The sequence below is a fragment of the Mustela putorius genome, unplaced genomic scaffold (genome assembly GCF_011764305.1).
Source record: "Mustela putorius furo isolate JIRA1106 unplaced genomic scaffold, ASM1176430v1.1 tig00000174_pilon_pilon_pilon, whole genome shotgun sequence".
Classification (NCBI taxonomy): domain Eukaryota; kingdom Metazoa; phylum Chordata; class Mammalia; order Carnivora; family Mustelidae; genus Mustela; species Mustela putorius.
The window spans coordinates 36,319,589-36,340,922 of NW_025421304.1; the positions used below are offsets into that span (position 1 = coordinate 36,319,589).

The 21,334-nt window shown below is 43.8% G+C and overlaps 1 protein-coding gene across 2 annotated transcripts in view; it reads right to left on the reverse strand.

Moving 5' to 3' along the window:
* Positions 1-21,334, reverse strand: part of MAF (MAF bZIP transcription factor) — a 334,711-nt gene that overhangs the window by 300,579 nt on the left and 12,798 nt on the right. Inside the window, exons 2-3 of one of the 2 annotated variants that reach the window (XM_013057032.2) lie at positions 19,519-19,579; positions 15,803-17,269 (exon numbers count right to left, since the gene is read on the reverse strand). In XM_013057032.2, the coding sequence (XP_012912486.2) occupies positions 19,546-19,579 (34 nt within the window). In that variant the 3' untranslated portion in view covers positions 15,803-17,269; positions 19,519-19,545. Of the gene's footprint in view, positions 1-15,802; positions 17,270-19,518; positions 19,580-21,334 lie in introns of those variants that run through there. The other variant, XM_013057034.2, reaches the window with a different exon arrangement.

Genomic DNA, 21,334 nt, shown 5'->3' on the forward strand with positions numbered 1-21,334 from the left:
ATGGGCTTTAGCTGTGGATTCTCTGAGGTTCTGATGAATATAGGGACCCTCTTTCCAGGAAAATGCACTTGCACAGACTCTTGAATATACTTTTAGGAGATTTTATAGAGTCCCTGAAATGGACTCATTCAATCTGACATTATTAAGTTTGTATGAATTATATATATGTAAAACACATATGTTATATTTTATATATTCTGTCTAATCAGTGTCGGTGAGAAATGGACCTATCTAAGCCACAAGCTAAGTAAATTTTGTTTTGCTTTTTCTTTTTAAAAACTAAAAAAGAAGGAAAGGAAATTGCCAGTGATACTATCAACCTAGTTTTATTTTTTTTTAAGATTATTTATTTATTTATTTGAGAGAGTGTGTGTGTACACACAAGCAGGGGGAGCAGCAGGCAGAGGGAGCAGGAGAGGGAGAAGCAGACTCCCTGCTGAGCAGGGTGCCCAACACAGGGTTCAATCCCAGGAGCCTGGGATCATGACCTGAGCCTATAGTCTAACCCACTGAGCCACCCATGTGCCCCTATTTGTTTCTTATTATGTGCTTGCTCTCTTGGTCACATGTCAAATTGGATGAGGGTTATATGAAGTGAGATCTTGCTCCACCCCTACACCTGTTCTGGGGGGAAATCCCACTTCCCAGAGCTCTGGGGTCACACAATTAGTGTGTCAGAGCTGGACTCAGTCCAGGAGCAGTGGTCTTGGCCGCCATGTTACCCTGGTCTTCTGAGCGCACCAGTCCCTTGCCTTCTGGGGGCTCTCCCTGGGAATCAACAATGTCACCCTCACATGTTCTCATGGTCATTCGGCCAGAGATTACCAAAGCTTGCACAGAGTACCTGTTTAAACTGATGATAAGAGCTCACTGTGCTGGGACAAGGTCTTCATGGCTGTCCCCTCCCTCCCCAGCATCACCTCCATGAAGAGCCCGACATTTGGTATTCCAATAAAAAAATTCCATCTACAGGTCAACGGTTACTTCCCGTGTCTAGGGAGATGTGTGCAAAGTGCCTTGTCATTCACAAAAATGGAGTCTTCTAAGGGCCAGTTGGAATGTCCATGAGCTTCCCTCTTATTTTTATAAGGCTCTAAGGGTGAATTTTCTCCTGTTTCAGAGAGCTGCAAGTTGAGCTTAACATACAAACCTTTATTTTCCAAAGAGGCAGTTTGGCCTTCCTGTATCGACAGACTCCAGAGCTTAGATTTATTACAGAATGGTAATCAGGCAAAAGAATAAATACACCGCATCTTTAATTCATTAATCACCTCGGAAAGCAAAATGAACTACAGTAAAGAAGACAATATGTTTTCAAATGCCGGGGGTGGGGGAAGTGGGAGTCTGTTCCTCAATAAAATCCAGTTGCTAAAAATCCATTCTGTGTGCAGATTAGAGAAAGGACATTTACCTCCGAGGCTGCTGTTCAGAGGGGAGCACAAACTCTCTACACAGGGGGTCTGGCTGGACCGGAGTGTCTCCGGATAGCCCCTGGGTGTCCTTGAGGATTTCTTCCTATTCTAACTCACATCATGAGCCACAGACTGGTGAAGACACCAACCCAAGAAAGTTGGGTTCAAATTCCTGTCCTATCTGGTAAGTGGGGAGGGTTGAGCGGGGACACACACTTGGTCACTCAGTGCGCTGAGGCCTGTCTACCTATGGGATATGGGTCCAGGGAGGTTTTGTCTTCTAAAAATTTCACATCACCCAATTCTCACTAAAGCAGACCTGTACTAAAGCTGGGAACAGGTAAGCAAAAATTAAACTTGGGGTTTTCTGAGTAACCGTGTGCAGGTGGGTACTCTCTGGAAGCACTGTCCAGGCCTGCAATGCTGAGAGGATGCTCTATCCCCGCTCCTGTTCCTGGGCCCTTGCAACCTGAAAACCAAAAATCAGCCAACTTTCCACCTGTATCACAGGCTTGCTAAATGAGAAGCCAAAAGTCTGCATCTTAGATTCTTCAATGGAGACAATCAAGGTCTGTGCAAAGATATGATGAGAAAATCATCATCACAAGTGTTTGTCAAGCGTATCTAAGGACTTGACATAGTTTATTTCCTTTAATCTTTGCAACTATCCTTCAGGGTTTGGCACTATTCCTGTGCCCATTTTACAGATAAGAAGACAGGTCCACGGAGATCAAGTTCCTCAACCAAGTTTATATCGCTAAGTGGCCCAGCTGAGTAAGAACTACAAAATCTAACCTGTGAACAACACAGGAGTTAGGGATCCCAACCCCTGCACCCTCAAAAATCCATGTGCAGAAGGTGCCTGGGTGGCTCAGTCATTAAGCATCTGCCTTTGTTTTGGCTCAGGTTATGAACCCAGGGTCCTGGGATCAAGCCCTGCACTGGGTTCCCTGCCCAGTAGGAAGCCTGTTTCTCTTTCTCCCACTCCCCTACTTGTGTTCCCTCTTTCACTGTGTCTATTTGTCGAATAAATAAAATTAAAAAAAAAAAAAAATCCACGCGTAGCTTTTGAACCACCCCGCAGCCAAAGCTTAGCTACTATGAACCTACTGCTGACCAGGAGTTTTACTGATCACACAGTCAGCTGATATGTATTTTGTAGAATATTTGCATTGTATTCCGTATTTTACAGTAAAGCAAGCTAGAGAAAGGCAAATATTATTAAAATCATAAGGAAGAGAAAATACAATGGCTAAATACCATAAATATTGATGGATGGCAATGCCGTCCATCTATTTATTGAGAAAGGCCTGCTGGTGGTGGACCTGCGCAGTCCAGATCCCTGTAGTTCAAGGGTGGATGGTACTCCCGTTTACTGAGCGCTTCCTGCCTATAGTGCTTTATCCATAGGATGTTGTTTATTCTTACCAGCAATCTAGAATAACTAGTATGACTATTCCCACTTCATGTATGAAGCCAAAAGAAGCTCTGCGCCTTTAAATCAGGGTTTCTCAATCCCAGCACAGGCTGTCCTGCATATGAGAGCACCCCTGCTCTCTCCCACTAGAGGCCAGGAGCACTCAGTCCCTGAGTCATGACACCCCAAAAGATCTCCAGGCGTTGCTACCTGTCGCATGGAGAGTAATATCATCCTGGTTCGAACCCATGCTTCCAACACATGAGTGGGGTCATGCGGACGAGAACCACAGAGCTGGGCCAGGGACCCTGGCCTACCCAACTCCTCCACCAGATACTCTTCCAAATGCTGCTTCTGTTACCTGGCAGCAGTGGTTTGTAAATGTGGCCCCTTTCTAGAACGTGAGAACAGGTTAGAAATAGAAATTTTGGGCCACTCCAAGACTGCTTAAATCGGAAATTCCAGGGATGGGGGCAAGCAATCATAGTTGCAAGGTGTCCTTCAGGGGAAGGCAGCGGGGGAGGCTGATGCTCACCAAAGCTGAAAGCCAGGGCCCTGGAGTACTGTGCCTTAGCCTTGGCTGTACACTACAGTCACATGGGGCCCTACCAAAAAAAAAATAATGATGATGATGATGATGATGATGATGATCCCACCTTGGGACTCTGATTTTGTTGAGCAGGGCTGGGACTGGGGCTGAGGCACTGGGATTTTGAAAGCTTGCCAGACGATTTTCAGGGGTAGCTGATGTTGAGAACCACCGACCTCAAAGGAGCTGACCCAGGTTCTCAGGGAGGCACTGGTCAACATCCAATGTGCTAAAATTAAAAAACCAATGTGGTTGGTCCCATGACCTGTCAGCCTGAATCTTGGACAGAAACAGCAAGGACTGTGTAGCGGTGCCCTCTGCTTTCAGCCTCAAACCACAGCCTCACACAGCCCAGTTCCTCACATTGTTTCTTTTTTGTATCCCTCTCCCGTTGGTTTACCTAAATTTCTAAGCTTTCTGGAAGCTATTTAGTTGGACCGTGCACCACCTCAAGAGGGTAAGGAGGCCAGTACATTTGGCAGGTGAATGCTGTGCATTAAAGCTGATGTATCTGCAAGGCACAGAAATCACTGTTGCAGGTGGCACTGAAATTCAAGTTTCTCTTCAGCGACACCTAAACATCCCTCCAGGTCCACCTAATTGAATCCGTCTGTCCCGCTGTTGCCTCCCCTAACTGTCCTGGGCAAGATGAACGTTTCCTTATTTACCTGCTCGAGTCCTTTCCCCTTCTGTTGCCAGAGCCTGGACACCCAATCACTTCTTCCTAGATGCCCATAACCTCTCTGTCCCCCAAGATCTTTCTCTGACGCCTCCAGCCTACAACTCTTCCCTTCGCAGATTCCTTTGTGCTCGCCATCAAAGCAGCCGTATGGATGATGATGTTCTGATACATATGCCTCTGCTCTGCTCAATTTCCATTTTTTAAAATCTGGGCAGCTCAGAGAGCGGCGTGGTGCTGGGTGTTTAACAGCCAGCTCTCTAACGGATGGGAGCAGGGAAAGGGGCTCTGATTTTACAGCATTTGCATTCCATGCTGCAAGTATTCATGGCCAATTTCATGCTCCCAGGACCTAATACGGGCTTGGGAAGAGATGCACACAACTGGCTCTTGCACACCCACGGGAGTGGGCTCTGGCATGCCACCAGAAGGCCACCCAGCAAGCATCTGGTGGGAATCTGTTCGGGAACGGGCTCTGCGCTGAGTGCTGAGCACAAGAATGTGTAAGGTACAGATCTTGGATCTCAGTCTAGCGGGGAAAGCCTGCCTTTCTCAGTGACACGTGACAGGCAGAGAAACAGGGAAGAGGCAGATATACAGAAGGGAACCATCCGTCTTGCCTACTAATCTATGGGATTCCCGTGAATCCTAAGAAAAAAAGATCCTCAACGTTTTTGAGCCAAAAAAGACATGACTATGACTGATCATGTCTGCTGCCTCTGCTTATTCCATTTAACCTGTATTGAGAATTCCATGAGGCTGGTTCTGTCATCCCATCTACAGAAGGGAAGTGACTTCCCCAAAGTCACACAGCTGGAAAGTCCTGGCATTGATTCGGTACAGTGTGCTGCCCTATGAGGAAGGGAAAATGGGCCTCTGCTACATCAAAGACCGTCTGATCTCACATTCCCTTAGAGAATGATTTCTGAAAGATATTCAAAGGCTGCAGAGATCCTGGAGTCCAGAGGTGGGGGACAAAAGGCCACAATTTAGAGGGTCAGCTGCCCCCTGTGTGGCTGCCTTTTTAGACAGCAATCCCACATAAACCTTCGTGTTACAAACGGTTCCTCTGTTGAAACAAAATGAGGTTGAAAACTTGTGACTCCTGCCAAATCCTTGTATTTATGGAGGTGGTCCCCAAAGCCCAGAACCTCGAGCAGTTGTTCCCCAACACACCTGTTACAGTGCAAATGTACCATGGGAATAAAATAACTTGGGGGAAATTTTTAGAAAATGCACCCAAGCCCAATGATCTCCCCTCAAATGGTGAACTCCCAAGGCAAGACTGTGAGTAGGAGCACATCTGTAACACCAGCCCCGGACTGAAGCAGTGGGTTCGGATCTCCCTGTTCTGTCCCTTCCAGCACTCAGGCGGCATGAGTCTGCACGATTTCTGGGCTTGGCATCCAACTTGCCTCAACACCCAGTCAAATTCAGATTCACCTTAGAAACACCCGACCCCACGTTGCAAATGCTTTTCAAGCCCAGTGGGCAAAATCTGTCTTACACCACTTCTCCGCAGGCAGCTTTGCCCCTGCCCCTGAGTCAAGGCAAGCCCCTAAACACAACTGGTTCAAAGAACTAGAGCTGCAACCCACCCCTTTCCGCACCTCCCCAAACCCGACTTCCTAAGAGGAGACTGGAACTGCACTGCTGTATTTAACATATAACTCACAAATTAAAAACTGAAAGAAGAAACGCACTTTTCTGTCAATGGCTTAAGGGGATTCCACCTCTAAGCTGCTGCTAAAGCTCCCTTAGTCTTTTTTACATTTGTAGCATTTTGGAGCAATTTGCTGGAGTCAAAGAAGGCAGTGAAATTTCCACAACTGACTTCAAAGCCCCCAAATCCTGTATCAGTGGAGGGGAGCCTGGTAGCAACACCAGAGGGGACGTTTTTCAAAGAGGCATGTGTAGGAACGTGCCAGGCATTTCTGCCCTGCACCGCGATTGATGTTAATGGCAGACACGTGACCAAATCCCCATGTAGTTCTTTGAAAAATGCCCCTCCCTCCCTCCCTCACCTCCCCCCCCAACACTTTTGGCTGTGACAATGCAGATGATACAGAAAAGGGCTAGTACAGAGGAACTGCTGCCACAGCTCAGTGAACAATACGGGCCTTAATTCAATTAACACAAATGAGTCTTTTATCCAGTGGGGAGCGGAGCACATGCAGACTGATCAAGGGGAGGGGCTGTACCTGGATGGGCTCAGGCTGGCGAAAACGAAGGCTGGACCCAGGGGCTTCAGGGAAGGGGCAGTGCAAACGGCCAGGGCACCCACCACCCCAATTCATTCCCCTTGGTTTTCTACTTCTGTTTGCACGCCCTCTTTGGCCTGGCCTTCCAGGTTCCCCAACGGTCCCTGTCCGGGGCGATCCTTCCTCCCCAGCTCATACCCGTAAACACGCTGTTCATTCTAGCTATACACCACGCTGCTGTGGTGAATTAAGATCCCCAAACAGGAAATGTGTAGAAACTGGCATTTTGCCTGTGAATACTCTGTGCTATAAGATATTATAAAAGTCAGCTAAAAGGCTGTCTAATTCACAGGCTCACAAGAATGGGTGAGGCTGCCCATCACCCCTCATTTCAGCCCAAATGCTACATTCTCGTTGTTATGATTTGATTAGGAGCAGGGGTGGACACTGTTCCCCAAGATTACTGGTCATTTGTGTTAATTTTTCTAAAAGCTGTCCATTCTTTTCCGCCCATTTTCCTATCAGCTTGTTGGTCTTCTTTCTCGTGGATTTATAAGAGCGCTTCACGCTAAAGAAATTAAGTCTTGGACTATAATAGTGGGTGGTGGTTTTTCCCACTTTGCTGCTTATCTTTTGATTTTGTTGGTGGGGTTTTTGCTATTGTAGGTTTTAAATGCTTGTGTAGTTAGGTTTATCAACACTCCGCTATATAGCATGTGGGTTTTAGGTCAGGCTAAGGAAGACCTTCCCCATATGAAGTTAAAATCATAATCTAGTTTCCTTTTGCTTCTGCAGGGGTATTCCAAAATGACAATCCCCCTTCTGCTCACCTCACAAACCCCACATCTTCCCGAAACTGTTTATCAAGCAGGACAAGTATTTATTGAATTGTCTGTCTGCATCAGTAATGAATCTTGAGAGCGAGAACTGTGTCCTATTGGTTTCTGACTCCTCCAGCACCAACTCCATATTCTAGTATGCAGATCGTGCACAGTGAAGTGTTCATTGAGTTAAATCCTAAAATAAAGCATAATAACTCAGATGCCAATCCAGCCAGAGAAAAGGGGTTTATTTTCCAATAGCTCTCCAAAAAAGGACATTAAGAAATAGGTCTGGCTGGTGCAGACTATATTTAACAAGCTGTCCAGGAAAAGAAACTTATCCCACAGAAGTGTCAAGGAAATGTCAGGATATGGGTCTTATGAAAAGCGGGAAGAAGATTAAGAGAACAACCTCTAATTTTTGACAGACTGCAAAGATGGCATTGTTGTCCCTTAAGAAGCTTCTATGAGGCTCTTAGCACTCATTTGTTTGTTTGGGCTCCCGTTTATCTGAGTGTGTTCTGCCGCTTTCCAGAAAGGATTCAAGGCACAGATGCTATGTGCTGCTCACTGACGCAGGGCTGGGCTGGACACAAAAATAAATGAGGTGCAGACTCCATGCTCACAGAGTTTAGAAACCAAGAGGAGATGAGAAATTTAAAAGGTAATTGTCTCACAAAGTAGAGTGAAGTATACCTTCAGAGCAGGCCATTTTTGTGTGGTTTAATGCTATGCCTTAGTGGAGGATCAATGGGTCAACATTGACAGCATGTGATCAAACATCTTGGTTTAACCCGGCCAGCACCATTTTCTCCAGTCCTGTTCCTGCTATAAGCCCAATCATGCTAGCTAAATAAGGGCCTGGTGGTAATGACAACAAATAACACAGCAACTCCTTGGTACTTGTAAAAGTTTGTGCAAGTAACTTGGAACACATCTATCCTTGTAGTTCAATGACTAAATGTATCATTCTCTTTTATATGCGTTGTTTTGTTGTGTTTTTTCAAATACCATCACAAATTTAAAATCACCCATTCTGCTAGTTCAAAATCCTCAGTATCAACCCCTTTGGTTCATGGGCTGGATCTGTGATGAACTGGTCACTGAGCTGACTATGTAGACTCATAGAAGGTCTCTGATTCTGGCTTACTTGACCTGTTTCCCAAAAGAGAAGAATGAAACTCTACAGGGTAATCAGGACAATATCGTGTGGCTACTTAGTGGTTAACTCAGGTGTAAGAAGGAGACCTCTGGATCCCACTTCCAATGTGCTTTCCCTATGTGCCTTCCTTAAGTCTTCCTCATGTAGACTTGGTGTTAATAAAGGACTGGGAATGATAGACGAAGCAGGAAAAGCACCAAGCAGTTGTTCATCCCTTTTAATTTAAACCGGTCCTGAAAAAATACTGAGTTTGTGAGACAGAACAATAAAATATGGGAAATTCACCCATTATTTCTTCACTTTCTGGGTCCCTGAAGTCTTCTATTAGGAGTTCTAAGTCCTGATTGTGCATGAGAATCCCTGGGAATTGTGACTTAAACAAATACTGATACCTGAAGCCCTGATATCTGGAGTAACTGGTCTGGGGCAGGATCTCCGTGGTTTTAAAAGCTCCACGGGCACATCCAAGGTTGACAATCTAGCCTCTAAGTTCCAAGGTCTGTTCATGGCCTAATTCTACTCACATCTATCTCCAAAAGAGGAGTACAAAAGTCTGTGGTCCAAGTTTTCCTGCAAGTTGCAAGTACCCATCTCCCAAGCCCTGCTGCGCCCCATTCTCAGGAAATCTTACTGGGAAGATGCAGAAGAGGAGGACCCTCCCCTAGTCACTGTTGATTGGATGAGAGAAAGACACTTGACCAAGGTGAGCCAATCATCTCTCTTTTCCTAGAACTGAGGGGTGAGAATCTCCAAACCACCTCTCCTAAGAGCTGAAAACCAAGTTTAAGTGGAGCCCAGAGGTGACCGCAGGAATCACATGTTCTCCAGAGAGAAGGCCTGGCTGCTTTCTGTAAGAATGAAGCAGGTGTATAAAAAGAGAGAACGGAGGGAGAAGGCACAGGAAGATCGGACCTCCATCCCCAACTGCCCTTCAGCCCCTAGCTTATATGTACATGGCTTTAATGGACACCGTTATCCTTCTAAGAGAAGAACAGAAACTTGAAGGCAGAGTTTTTAATGTCCAAAGAGTCCCTGGCCAAGATTCTCAGACATGAACATATCCCTTACAGGATCTCTGATTTCCTTGGAAGCTCATCCAGTCACAAATGGCAGGATTTGACAGTGATTTGGGGATTTTTACCAGAACAGAGGAACCCAAACCTGGGTCCTGGAAAGCCACTGGGAGCCCTAGAAGGCAGTAACAGCACCCATGAGTCACTCTTATAATTGTAAAGACTTACGGGGTAAAAACACCCATGATAAGGTTTTCTTTGCTTTCAACTGCATATACATCAATGGAATTATGTTTCTTCTCTTGCTGATCAAATGCCCTATAGCTGTTACAGAGGGTTCCGATTAATAAAACAAATACACACAATTACAAATGCGTCTTTCAGAACATGTTTTTCATGGGGGAAAATCAGCAAAGGGATCCTGGAGTCCTAAATAAAATTCAGTATTTCAACCACCTTTTTTCAAAACTGTCCTATGTGATGTGAGTTCCTCAAGATGGTTGATTAGGGCACAGGTTCCATGTTCAAGTAAGATTGGAGGATACAGTGTGAAAGCTGTGCCATTCGTTTCCCCTGGAGTGTCACAATAATATTAGCATATAAAGGCTCTAAGAGGAATGACAGCAAAATTAAATGTTTGATTTTGTCTAATCCATAATTTCCCTAAATTATTTGACCACAGAACTTCCCAGCACACATTTTGTTAAAAAAAAAAAAAAATTAAGGGGTCATGGCATTTTTTTCAGGGGAGAGCAGGTATAGTCATAAACTACTGATGTAGTTTTTTCTCCGTTTTCCAAGCTGACCACACTCAGCAGAGGGGAGTAAGTGTGATATCTTAATAGCGAAGCCATGTTGAAACAAACCAAAGTTTGCAAAGTGTCAAGGTCAAAGTTTTATTCCATTTAATATTGATCAAGGCCAAGCAGGGCACAGTGTTTCCTCCACCCCAGGTGCTTTTGATACATCATTGTATTTAATCCTTTGCACAGTCCTATCTTACAATCCTATTTTACAGATGCAGAAACTGTGTATTCTTTCTCATATTACTACAGATTTTGCTGACAACTTTTACTAAATGGGGCTTTCAATGGAGTGATTTAATGCTGATTTATCTTCACTATCTTGCAATTTCCTGAGTGTCAATTGCACACCTGACACTTTACACATTACAGGGTATTAAGGAAACGTATCATCAATTATTTTTTAAATGCTCTTGAAATGACAATCTTTATCTTTGAGTAGGAAAAGGCTGCTCTGTTACCTACTGAAATCAAACCATAGAATCATTTGACTTTAGAGCTGGAGGGGGTCCTTGAGGTCAAGATCATGAGAAGGACCAGTCCCAGGCTTGTAGACACTAATCAGATTATAAATCTCCCACCGTACCCCGGCATCACTCATCCCAACTCAGAATAAGAGGACCAAACAGGAGAGGGCTACTAATCTCCTACATGTGCTAAGGTTAAACGCTGGGCTTTTTAACTGGGAAAGAGGGAATAAAATGACCTGGGCAGGGGTAGGATGGCATCCTAGAAATAAATACCTGCATGACTACAGTGTCATCTCAAATTATATTTTAATAGCTTTGTGCGAGTTTCCTCATCTGTATAAAGGGGATTAAAATATCTGCCCTTCTAGTTGTAGTAACGATCAAAGATGGCATAGGTCCTAGCTCCCAGGAGACAATCAGTGGCAGCTGTATTCATCAAAGCCTGTGAGGCTCTGGATGACCTCCAAAGAGCAGGACTGGATGGAACATCATGGTCTTCAGCCCAGTGGAAGTTTTCTCTAACTCCTGATAAACTGGTAGAGCCCTACAGTGACCAAAAGAAACGCTGGGTCTCAACTCTCCCTTAAATATAAAAAACTCTGTTTCCCCAAAGTCTCTATAAACTGCAGAAATGGAGGGAGAAAACAAGCCATTGTCTTAAAATCTGATTTCTGAAATCCCTGTTAAGTGAGATATGAAAATAAAATCAACTTACATGTTTGATAAGATATAAGTTTTAGTAATCGATATATGTGCCTTTAGTGAAAACATTTTGACTAGTCTTATGGTTCAAAGCCCACGAAAATGAATGTTCAAAATCTTGACCTTTGGACCTTTGTGCATAGTTGAAAACTTAAGCGTAGGCCTTTTTTTCTACATTTTCCTCTTCAGTTAGGTGATCTCTGCAGAAACTGAACTCCAGATAACCTCTGGCCCAGTCTCCCCAATACTGCGGATGTTGGTGACATGTGCTGGCAATCTGGCTTCAAATTTATGTCTCTAGTACCTTTCTAAAAATATTTTCCAATGTCACGAAATAAAACTCTGCTAATAAGCAAATAACAAGTCACATATAACAAGCACCCTATCTGCTTTGGAAGAAATCATATTTCAATGCCTGTAATAATCTGGCATTCACTTAAAATGATCACTTGTTTTACCAATGTGCATGTCATACCTTTAGGAAACATTTCATTGTACACCTGATATGTGCAATGTTGGACGTTTGCAATTATAGGATGTATTTTACTTTATTGGAATGCTTTAGGGTATGTATCTTTAAGGTACCGTACCACCCATTTTCCTCCCAGTGATCCACACCAAGCTCACCTCGGTAGAAATGAATCCCACGTCTACATGCACGGGACCCAGGTGGATGCCGATATCCATATTGATACCTAAGATTGATTTCATCTCTACTTTCACATGATGAATCATTTTTCAAAGATAAAAGATTTTATTGTGGAGTGCCTTGTTTCTAGATGGAATTCTATAGCTCTATTCATCTCTCATGTTAACAGCTTAATATTTAAAGTTAGAAAGACAGACAAGGAAATCTATAATGAGAAAACTTGAGGACTCCCCCAATAAATAACTCTTATCGTCAAGTGGACAAATGTGAGACACGAAGCCTTTCAAAAAGCCATCATTCTCTGCTCAAACCCAACGGTTCTAAGAAATATATGACAAATTTTTGTCTGATTTCAACCACAAATTATTTTTTCCTTTAAAAAATTAATTAAAACACGAGATGGAATAAATATTTCAGGCGACCAGCAGCAAAATGGGAAAATACCATGTGTTTGGAGTTTTAGTGCCCTCTGAGTACAGAAATTTATTTGCAGCAAGCAGAAAATAGACAGCAAGCATAAAAATACAGCAGAGTCCCCCTAGTAAAATTATTTATCAAGCTAACAAGGGAGGGACCCTTCTAGTAACAACAAGCCAGAGAGGAAAAGACATGGCTTTATATTTTACCTTTGGGTTAGCAAACCAGTAAAAATGCCAACTGACAAGCACTTCACATAAACATTTCTTTCTAAATGAGCTTCCTTGTTAGGAGGAAAGAAAAAAAAAAAAAAAAAGTCTTCCTAGCTAAGGAACACGATAGCTTACAGAGAATTCTAGCATGGATACGCAGGCTCTTCAGTGCAAAAATAAAATAACTGAAAGAATAGGTTAATGTGAATTATGAACAGCGTTTCAAAAACGAATTAGAAGTTCATTAAAGAAAATGCGCATACATTCTTACCAGAGTCTGCTCATGCTTGGACGTTTACTGAAAGTCACAGTTTTGTAAGATGCCTTTTCAGGGCTAGCTGTTAAGAGTCTCCAGGAAAAAAAATGCATACGTATATATTCGTATACACAGACAGATACGTACTGACATTGCCTCTACTGTATAAGCCTCATTGCTATATTTTTTTCAAATATTTATTTTATGAGCAAACCCCAAAGCCAGTTTTTGCAGTTTAGTTTAACGATACCAAAGTTTGATTATAAATTACAAATCGTTTTATTGCAGCTTGCAATAGCAAAAAAAAAAAAAAAGAAAGAAAGAAAGAAAGAAAGAAAAGAAAGCAAGCCTTGAGTTGAAACCACATAGTGACCTGATCCCTATTAAATTTTAAAGAAATAGTAAAAATTGCATTCTCAGAACAACAGCCTCCTCAGTAGCTCTGCAAATAACTCCTGACGAATTTACAACGAAATCACACACCCGGATCTCGTCTTCCCTAAAGCGAAAACCTGATCCGTGTTAACTGTGGCAAACACGGGAAGGTGGCTTTTTTTTTTTTTTTTTTTTTTTTTTTTTTTAATGGAAGGAAATGATGGTGCAGAGAACGGGGAATCTGAATGACGCTGTACAATGTTGAGTCCAGACGGACCCAAACACCTTGCAGGAACTGCACGCCCCCCACCCCCCAGCCGCGGGCCCCCATTCCCACCAATACCATTACCGTCCTTTTCCAGCAACAAGGACGGGAAGTTTCTCATCACTAGTACCGGCCGCCTCAAACAGAACAGGAGGAAAGTATTAAAAATAAACCATTCCTTACTTGGTTCTTCCTCCGCGGAACAGGACGAGTCTCAGCGTGCCGCTGGGAACGCGGAGCTCTGGCTGCACAGGGGAAACCTCCCGCTCTCGGTCAGGAACCAAGGTGGACCCTGGGCTTCTCTTCGGGAGTCGAGGCCCGGACTCCCCGACTCCAATCCCGCCAGCTCGGGTTGGGGGGCACCAGGCGAGCCACCTGCCTGCCAGTCTGTAGGGCGGGTCGGCAGCGCCTGGGGAGGGCGGTTTCGGGACCAAAGGACCTGTTTGCCCTTAGACTGCGGTCTGGTCAGGATGCTACCGCGTCACCAAGGTTCGTAAACAACCGAGGTGACTTTTAACCAAAGTCCGTAAGCAGCGGAGGTGACTTCTGAGTAACTAGCGCCGCCACACTCCCCCCGAGCCTGCGTCTAGAACCCAGCGCAGGTCCGCGGGCGACGTTCGCACCCACACTACACTGCGGCAGACACGTGCCAAAGACGCCCGATCTGATTGGCTGGTCCGGCACATCCGGGAACCAGGAGCACGTGGAAGGCGCAAGAAGACGAGGCCAGTGGGCCTGGAATGTCAACTGGGTCTCCGGGAAGCGGCTGGGGAGCAGGGCCGCTGGGGGCCGCCAGCCGCTGGGCAGCCAAGCGGCTCCGAGGCTGACCAGAAACGCGGTTCTTATCGCTAACTCCCCCTGCCTGGCGTCCCGAGAGAGCCCAGGCTCAGCCTTCCGTGTGTGCCCGGCCAGCCTGGTGCAGCCCAAGTGCACTGTGCACTCGCCTTCTACTATGCAACGGGGAGAAAACCGCGTCTGGGTTTTCCAAGGGGAAAGAAGAGAAGAAAAAAAAAATAATAAAATAAAATAAAAGTAGAGGTCTGGGAAAGGCCAGGAACTAATAAACAACACAGTCTTTGGGCATCAGGACATGTGTGTGTGTGTGTGAGAGAGAGAGAGAGAGAGAGATACTCAATGGAGCAAAGTATGAGAAAGCAGTTCTCAGCTCGTGTCCGAAAGGTCAGTTGTGGGCGAAGGGATTTCTGGCTTCTCTTGGCCGCTGCTGAGAGGAGGGAGGCGCTGCTCATCCTTTTCAGCAGACTCACGTGCCCTCACAAAATGCCAGGCGTGATTCCAAACACGGTGATTCCAAACACTGGGAAACCTATCGTGTGCCCCTTTAAGATTTCTTGAAAGGATTCTAATTGCTCCATTATAAGTAAGAGAGAAGGCAGCAAAATAAAGAAGAGAACATTTTAAAAGGTACACAAGGAATCCTATTCTCTTACTCAAAATTTGCGGACCAGGAAAAGGCACCTCCCCCACCCCCAGCTTTCCCTCGGTTTCGTGTACATGAGGAATGAACTTCATTTTCAAACACGAGCCCGCCGGAGGCACGCCATCGCTGTACAGATTCAAGCCCTGTAATTAACTACCATCAGCAACCAAAGGTCTCCATTTTGATTAACTTTGTTGTTGGGGAGAGGGGGAGTCACCCCTGGTTCAGACTCCCTTTAAAATAACAGTAAACCCAGGACACAAGTCTGCTGCAGAAGGAGCCAGGGAAGAGGAAAAGAAACTTTGTAGAACCCAATTTAATGGAAGTGTAACCTCGGGGTAAGTCCATTTCGTGCTCACCTCCACTGCCAACCTGCTACCTAATGAAGTTACAGGGCTTTTCAGCAGACCCCAATGACCAAAAGAAGTCCTCCCTGGCTGCATGTGCATAACTGGTCATTAGACAAAGGTTGCTGAGGGAAAAGGTGAAAACAAACCCCAACTAGTGTTCTCTCTGTCTTTCCTGTCATTCTCACCTCCTGCTGGTAGGGTTCAGGTTGTAGAATGTGCACCCCTGTCTTGTTAATTAGGCCTTAATATCTTCTAAGGCCTTACATCTGAGGTCACTGCTCCCCTGTCTGAGTTGTCTCTGCATGACAATACCTGTGATTCCCACAACTGGTTTGAGTTTCCCAGCCCCACACCTGGAACTGCTCCTCCCCTCCCCAACTTAGTGTTAATTCCCGCCTGAAATTCTATCAATGCAAAAGGCTTTGTAATATTTTCCGTGGATGCTGGAAACAGAGGCACACTGAATTTTCCCCACTGGCTGACCCCTGCCCCAGCATGTTCCAAATGTTGCCAAAAGACCCAAAACAAAACAAAAAAAAAAAAAAAACAAAAACAAATTCAAAACCAACCCTTCTGCTTAGCTCATTTATTGCCGATAATTTCATTAGGTGCCAGGAAAACCCCAAAATGCAGACACTGAACAACAACTTTACAGCAATTTTTGGATGGAGGAAACGGAAGACTCAGCAACAGGCAGGTGATGAGGGTCCCGGTATTGGCGTCTGTGAACGGCAGCAGTAAATCTGGCCTTCTGGTAGACTGAACGAGTGCTTTTTAGCACAGACGCTCTTTCAGGAGCATCGCTTGGTGTTAAGTAATGAGCACTGTGATTTTACCAAAACTCCTTCTTCCTTTTTTCCTCTCTTAATGTGTTCTTTCTTTAAGTCGCCCCTTCAGTTGTATGCTAGGGCTCACTGAAAATATGACTTCATATGGCATCATCCGGGTAGTTACCCTGCACCTGCTCTGCTATAATTAATTGATTAAATCAGCTCAGTAGCCAGCCAGCGCCCACCGAAAGAAAAACAGTAGGCAGACTAGGGGAAGGGGGTATGGTTGGTGGTTGTGTGGGAGCATGACCTAAATAAACAAACAACAACAAACAATTAGGTAAGTCCGCATAATAAACACTTGAAATGAAATTATTCTCTCCCCCCGCCCCCCGCCTTTTTTTCTCAGTGCCAACAAATATGTTGACGTAATTTTCTTAAGACATGCTCATGGAACTTGTGATGGAAGGGTTCGCTCCAAATCAGCATACCGGACAGCATTCAGCTCCTTGCTGCCTTGGGGGATGGAGGATGTTCGGGAGAAACTGGGTATTGAGAAGCCCCGAGGGGCCTATAATGAAGACAGAGTCAAGACCAGCCACTGTTCTCACTTGAGCTCTCTAAACTGAGGCACCAAGAATCTGGAACTTACAGTCTGTGTGTTTTCATATGTCCTTTGCATGACAACACCTGATTCACCATTTCTGTTAAAATATTTGATGGGCTCTGAAACGGAAACACGGTTATGACAGATGTAATTTTCTGTTTGAGTTAAATAGCCGTGCTAAGGCACCCACATTGACACCGGGCGTCGGGGAACCATGCTTGCGTTTTATTTCTCTGGATGATTACGGGCAATATGGGAGGTCAAGTTATACAAAATAAAAACAAGATTTCTGAATACTTTTCCTGGTTTTTTTGTTCTGTTTTTGTTTTGTTTTGTTTTTATCCCAGTTCATAAAACAATGAAGCCTTCCTTACATTTGTTGGGATTCATATTGGCATGGGTACAGTCAGGATAAAACATGTTCACTCAGCTAATTGTAAGACTAGAGAGAGAGGGAGAGAAAACAAACAAACAAACAAACTGATGGGTACTTAGAACCCAGGAAGTGCTATTTATACAAGTTCCATCAGCTTCTCCCACAGGCGACAGGAAAGCTACAAATGGGCCTCTCCCCTAAGTATTTGTCCCACCTGCCCTGCCCCGAGGCAGCTCTGTAAGGCTTGGTTGCATCCGGATGGGTCTTAGCCACTGTCAGGAACATCTGAAATGGGCAGAGCATAGACATGAGCAGGCCAAGATCCGTCACCACCTTCCAAACTAGTGTTCAGCACACAAGATGAAAGAACATGTCTTGAAGGCCACTTTCAACGTTGGTGTAACGCAGGGCCAGTTGTGTTAATTTAAGAGAGGAATGGCCCCTAAGGTGGATTCCGAAGGCACCCTTGGTATTAGGGTCAAGCAACATCATCACTTGTTTCCATGGCGAAGATCTTAACATCACAGCAACCAGGATGCTACCGTGGAAAATTTTGCGGTTGCCTCCACAGAGGTTCATGTGAGAAGACCTTCCTTAGAAGGCACAACCTTGATAAGTCATGCATCTGGGTAGATTTGTGTATGTTAGGCTGTAACATGCGCTGATGGAAAATGTTAGTGAGGATCAAGGGATGCTACAGAAAAGAAGAACTTAATCTTTTTTATGATGCCACTTAGGAGGGATATTTTGCAACATGCCGAAAAACCATAATATAATCTAGACTGTGTTTCTGAGAATAAATGAAAGGTAATTATACAGCTCCCCAAATGGTTTGCGGTTTAATTTTCATACTCTAGAAAATTGCCAGAAATAAGCCACGAAGCTGTACGTAGCGGAAATTAGCAAGAGAGAAGAAGGCTAGCAGGTCTCCATTTGGGGCTTTCACTACTAAAATCCCTTAGCCAAAGTGACTTTCTGAATATACACTAAGTAACTCTCCCAAGAGTATCAAGTATTGAACTTTTCATATATCCGCTTATAATATCTAATATCACGGAGTAACTCAGAGGAATTGTCCACCTCCCGCAGATTCCCCATCTGACCGAATGCCTTTCTCTTGCTTGCTCTCACCTGTCAATCAAGTTCACAGGAGAAATTTGATTTCTCTCCCACCAGTAACCTTATATGAAAAATTACCAGGAGGGTCAGGACCAGTGTGAACCTCACCTTAAAAGTTCATTAACTCTTTGCTCAAAATGGATGGGTTCCGTGTAACAAAACCTGCCAGTGGGCCTAGATCATCATAGGTAATAGATGATTCTCAAATTCCAATTATAAAGATAGAGACAAAAGAAAGGAATAAAAACAAGAGGAATAAAGCAGTGGTACAGCATGCACACACGCAGACACTCAAATTAATCCCAAAGGTATAGCATCGAGTTAAAAATCTATGTACAAGACTATTCAAGAAAATGTTAATTTTGTATAAGACTAGGAAAGAAACCATAGTTAAATATGCACAGTCTAGTTATTCAAGCAGTGTGTAAGTCATCAGATACTATTTTTGAATAATGGGGGAAAATGGGGTTCTGGTTCCCAACACTCAGATTCACTGGATCCTTGAAGGGTCTTCTTTGCAAAGAGGAGCAAGCAGTTTGACGGTGTGACTTTTGCCCCCCTCCTCAGTTTCTCTAGAAATCAAAAACCGTATTTCATGCAGATTTCTCAGCAAGCAATTTTTTTAATGAAAAAAAAAAATCAAACGTCATTCCATTAGCCAATAAGAGGTAACAAGAATACATAAAACAATGACACTAAATAATTATTGGTGTACAAGTGTTGCACTAGCTTTCTAAATGAAGAGGTTTCATTATTAAATTCACCCTGGGATACTTACAATTGAAAACTCATTTAAATGTCTTAATTTCATTTTTCTCTAGTAGATGAAAATCAGATATCTGCCCCCCAACAGTCGCCTGTGCTCTCCTTCTGCCTACAGTTGAAGTGGAAAGTGGCTCCAAAGTCACATTTGGATGCAGAAGTCGGGGACACACTGTGCTTTAAAAGGACACCGAATTTTCCAAATGTGAATATAGAGTAAATTGTAGGAGGCTGAAAATCTGGAATGTTTACGAGGCCCGAGTAAAGCCGGGCAAGGACCGTGGATGCTAGTTTGACGGGCTCACCCAAACTGTCTGACGTTCAAGCAGAAGGACTGGCTCTGTGAGTGTCAAGAGAGTCATATTGGTTAAGGCTAAAGATGTGGGGGTTCCTTGGGTGAGATTAAGTGCTCTACAGCACACCTAAGTAATGAGATGAATACAGAAACGCATGCATGCTGGGCCCACGTACGCTGCCTCAGCCGTCACCGCCCAGAATAGTCGTCTACGTTCCACGTGAAATCCAGGGACTAAATCTACTGAAGCAGGAGCTTTGCACACCTAAGGGATTATCAGCATTCCTTGCTTGCTTGCTATCCCCCTCATGGAAAACTCATCGAAACAAGCACATGCAAATCAGAAATCAAGAAGTACCTCTTTGACTTCAGGCAACAGGGTTTTTCACATCACTGAGGCAGAGGATTCCCTTGGGTACCTGATTTAGTAAATATATTGAAATAAACAAAGGGTAATTAATAAGCACGAAGAAGGTTTCAAGGACAGTATGTTCAAGGCAGCCTAGCTCTCTACGGATAAGGCAGAATGAGACCCAAGGAAGAGGGACTTAGCTCCCCTTGCTTTAGCATCCTGGCCTCAGACCTGCCAGAGGAGGGGGTCACATGGAAGAGAATGGCATGGGACACAAGGTCACCCCCTCTGACGATCGCTCCCACCCCTGGGAGGTGGAGATAGAGATACTGACGGGTCTAGCAGCCTGGATCAGCTTTGAAGTTGTCCTCAGTTCAGACAACCCAGTTATTCCGGGGTCACAGTGGGGAGGGTCTGAATGGTCTCGGATGGGCATCTCCCGAGTGGTCACAGAGAACCCAACTGGTCCAGCCGCCCTTGGGTCTTTACTGGGGCCCATTCTCTTCCATCTGCCCCCTCCTGCTTCGTTGCTCTGGTTTGTTCTGCTGGTACTGCTGACCTTATTGCAAATGGTCTCTTAACAAATAGTAACATTTAGATACTACCCTTATATTTATTAACTTCCTCTCTGTTTAAATTAGTAGCAGGGAACGCTTAAGAACCGTGATATGAAAATGAGGTTGCTTTAAAAAAAATTTTTAAAAAAAGGTCTTTTTGCTTCACAGTAAATAACAAAGCACAGTAATTCAAAGTAGTTAGCTTTCTGTGGTTCAAAAAACCCTATTGCTATTAGCTGTACTAATGTAAGTGGCAAAATAATTATCATTTACTGTACGGAGTCCAATATTTTCCAGACAGCAGTTTAATAACAAAGCAGACCTGTCATTTCTCCCTATGGTTAGTCACACCATACAAGTTCAGACTGTCAAAATATATTTAAAATCTAATTTTAAAAATTCAACATGGTTACAGCAAATCTGTGTACAATAACTGCGATAAACTAGCAAGTCAATCTAATTTTTTTTTCCAAGATGGATATTCACTTATTTCTCTTTAATCCCCCACACTTTTATTTGGATTACCTTGTAATTGGTATGAACAAATCCACTAAATACACACACATGCTGAAATCTGTAGGCAGCTCTAACAGCACGTAAAATCTTTCTCGACTTAAATTTTCATCAAGCATAACTTTTCCATTTATTTCGAATGTCCCCTCTGCATGGTGTAACTCTGCATTAAAACACTTGGATAAACAAATTTGTACTCTTGTATCTGTCAGAGCTGCCCCCAATGCTTTACGTGCCTTCACTCACACTTCTTGTTAGAAATGCCTTGAAAATCTTATAGTACAGACTACTTTCCTTCATGTAATCCTATCCATTAATCTTCGCTAAATATATTATTTCTATGCCAAAAACAAAAACCAAACCAAAACAAAAAAAAGAACACAACAAACTAAGAAAGAAAAGAAAGAAGGAAAGAAAAAGAACAAGAAACACAGTTAAATTTTAAACCTGGAAGTGTTATCAGTAATAGCAATTGTTCTCCATTTGAAGTTCAGAGGGCTAATGTCTAAAAAACAAACAAATAAACAAAAACCTTTCCCATAGAAGGTTCTCCTTTTTTTTTTTTTTTTAACCTTTAGGAATAACAGATTCTTTTTAGAAATGCAAGTGAATAGTTTAAAAGCTTAAGAGATTGTGGAGAGAATATTTCTGTAATTCCTTTGAGGCAGGGCAAACATATGTTAAGCTTCTGCAAGGGGTATTTACAGGAGATCATACACTTGTGAAGCATTTTTCAATTTTAGAAAAATATT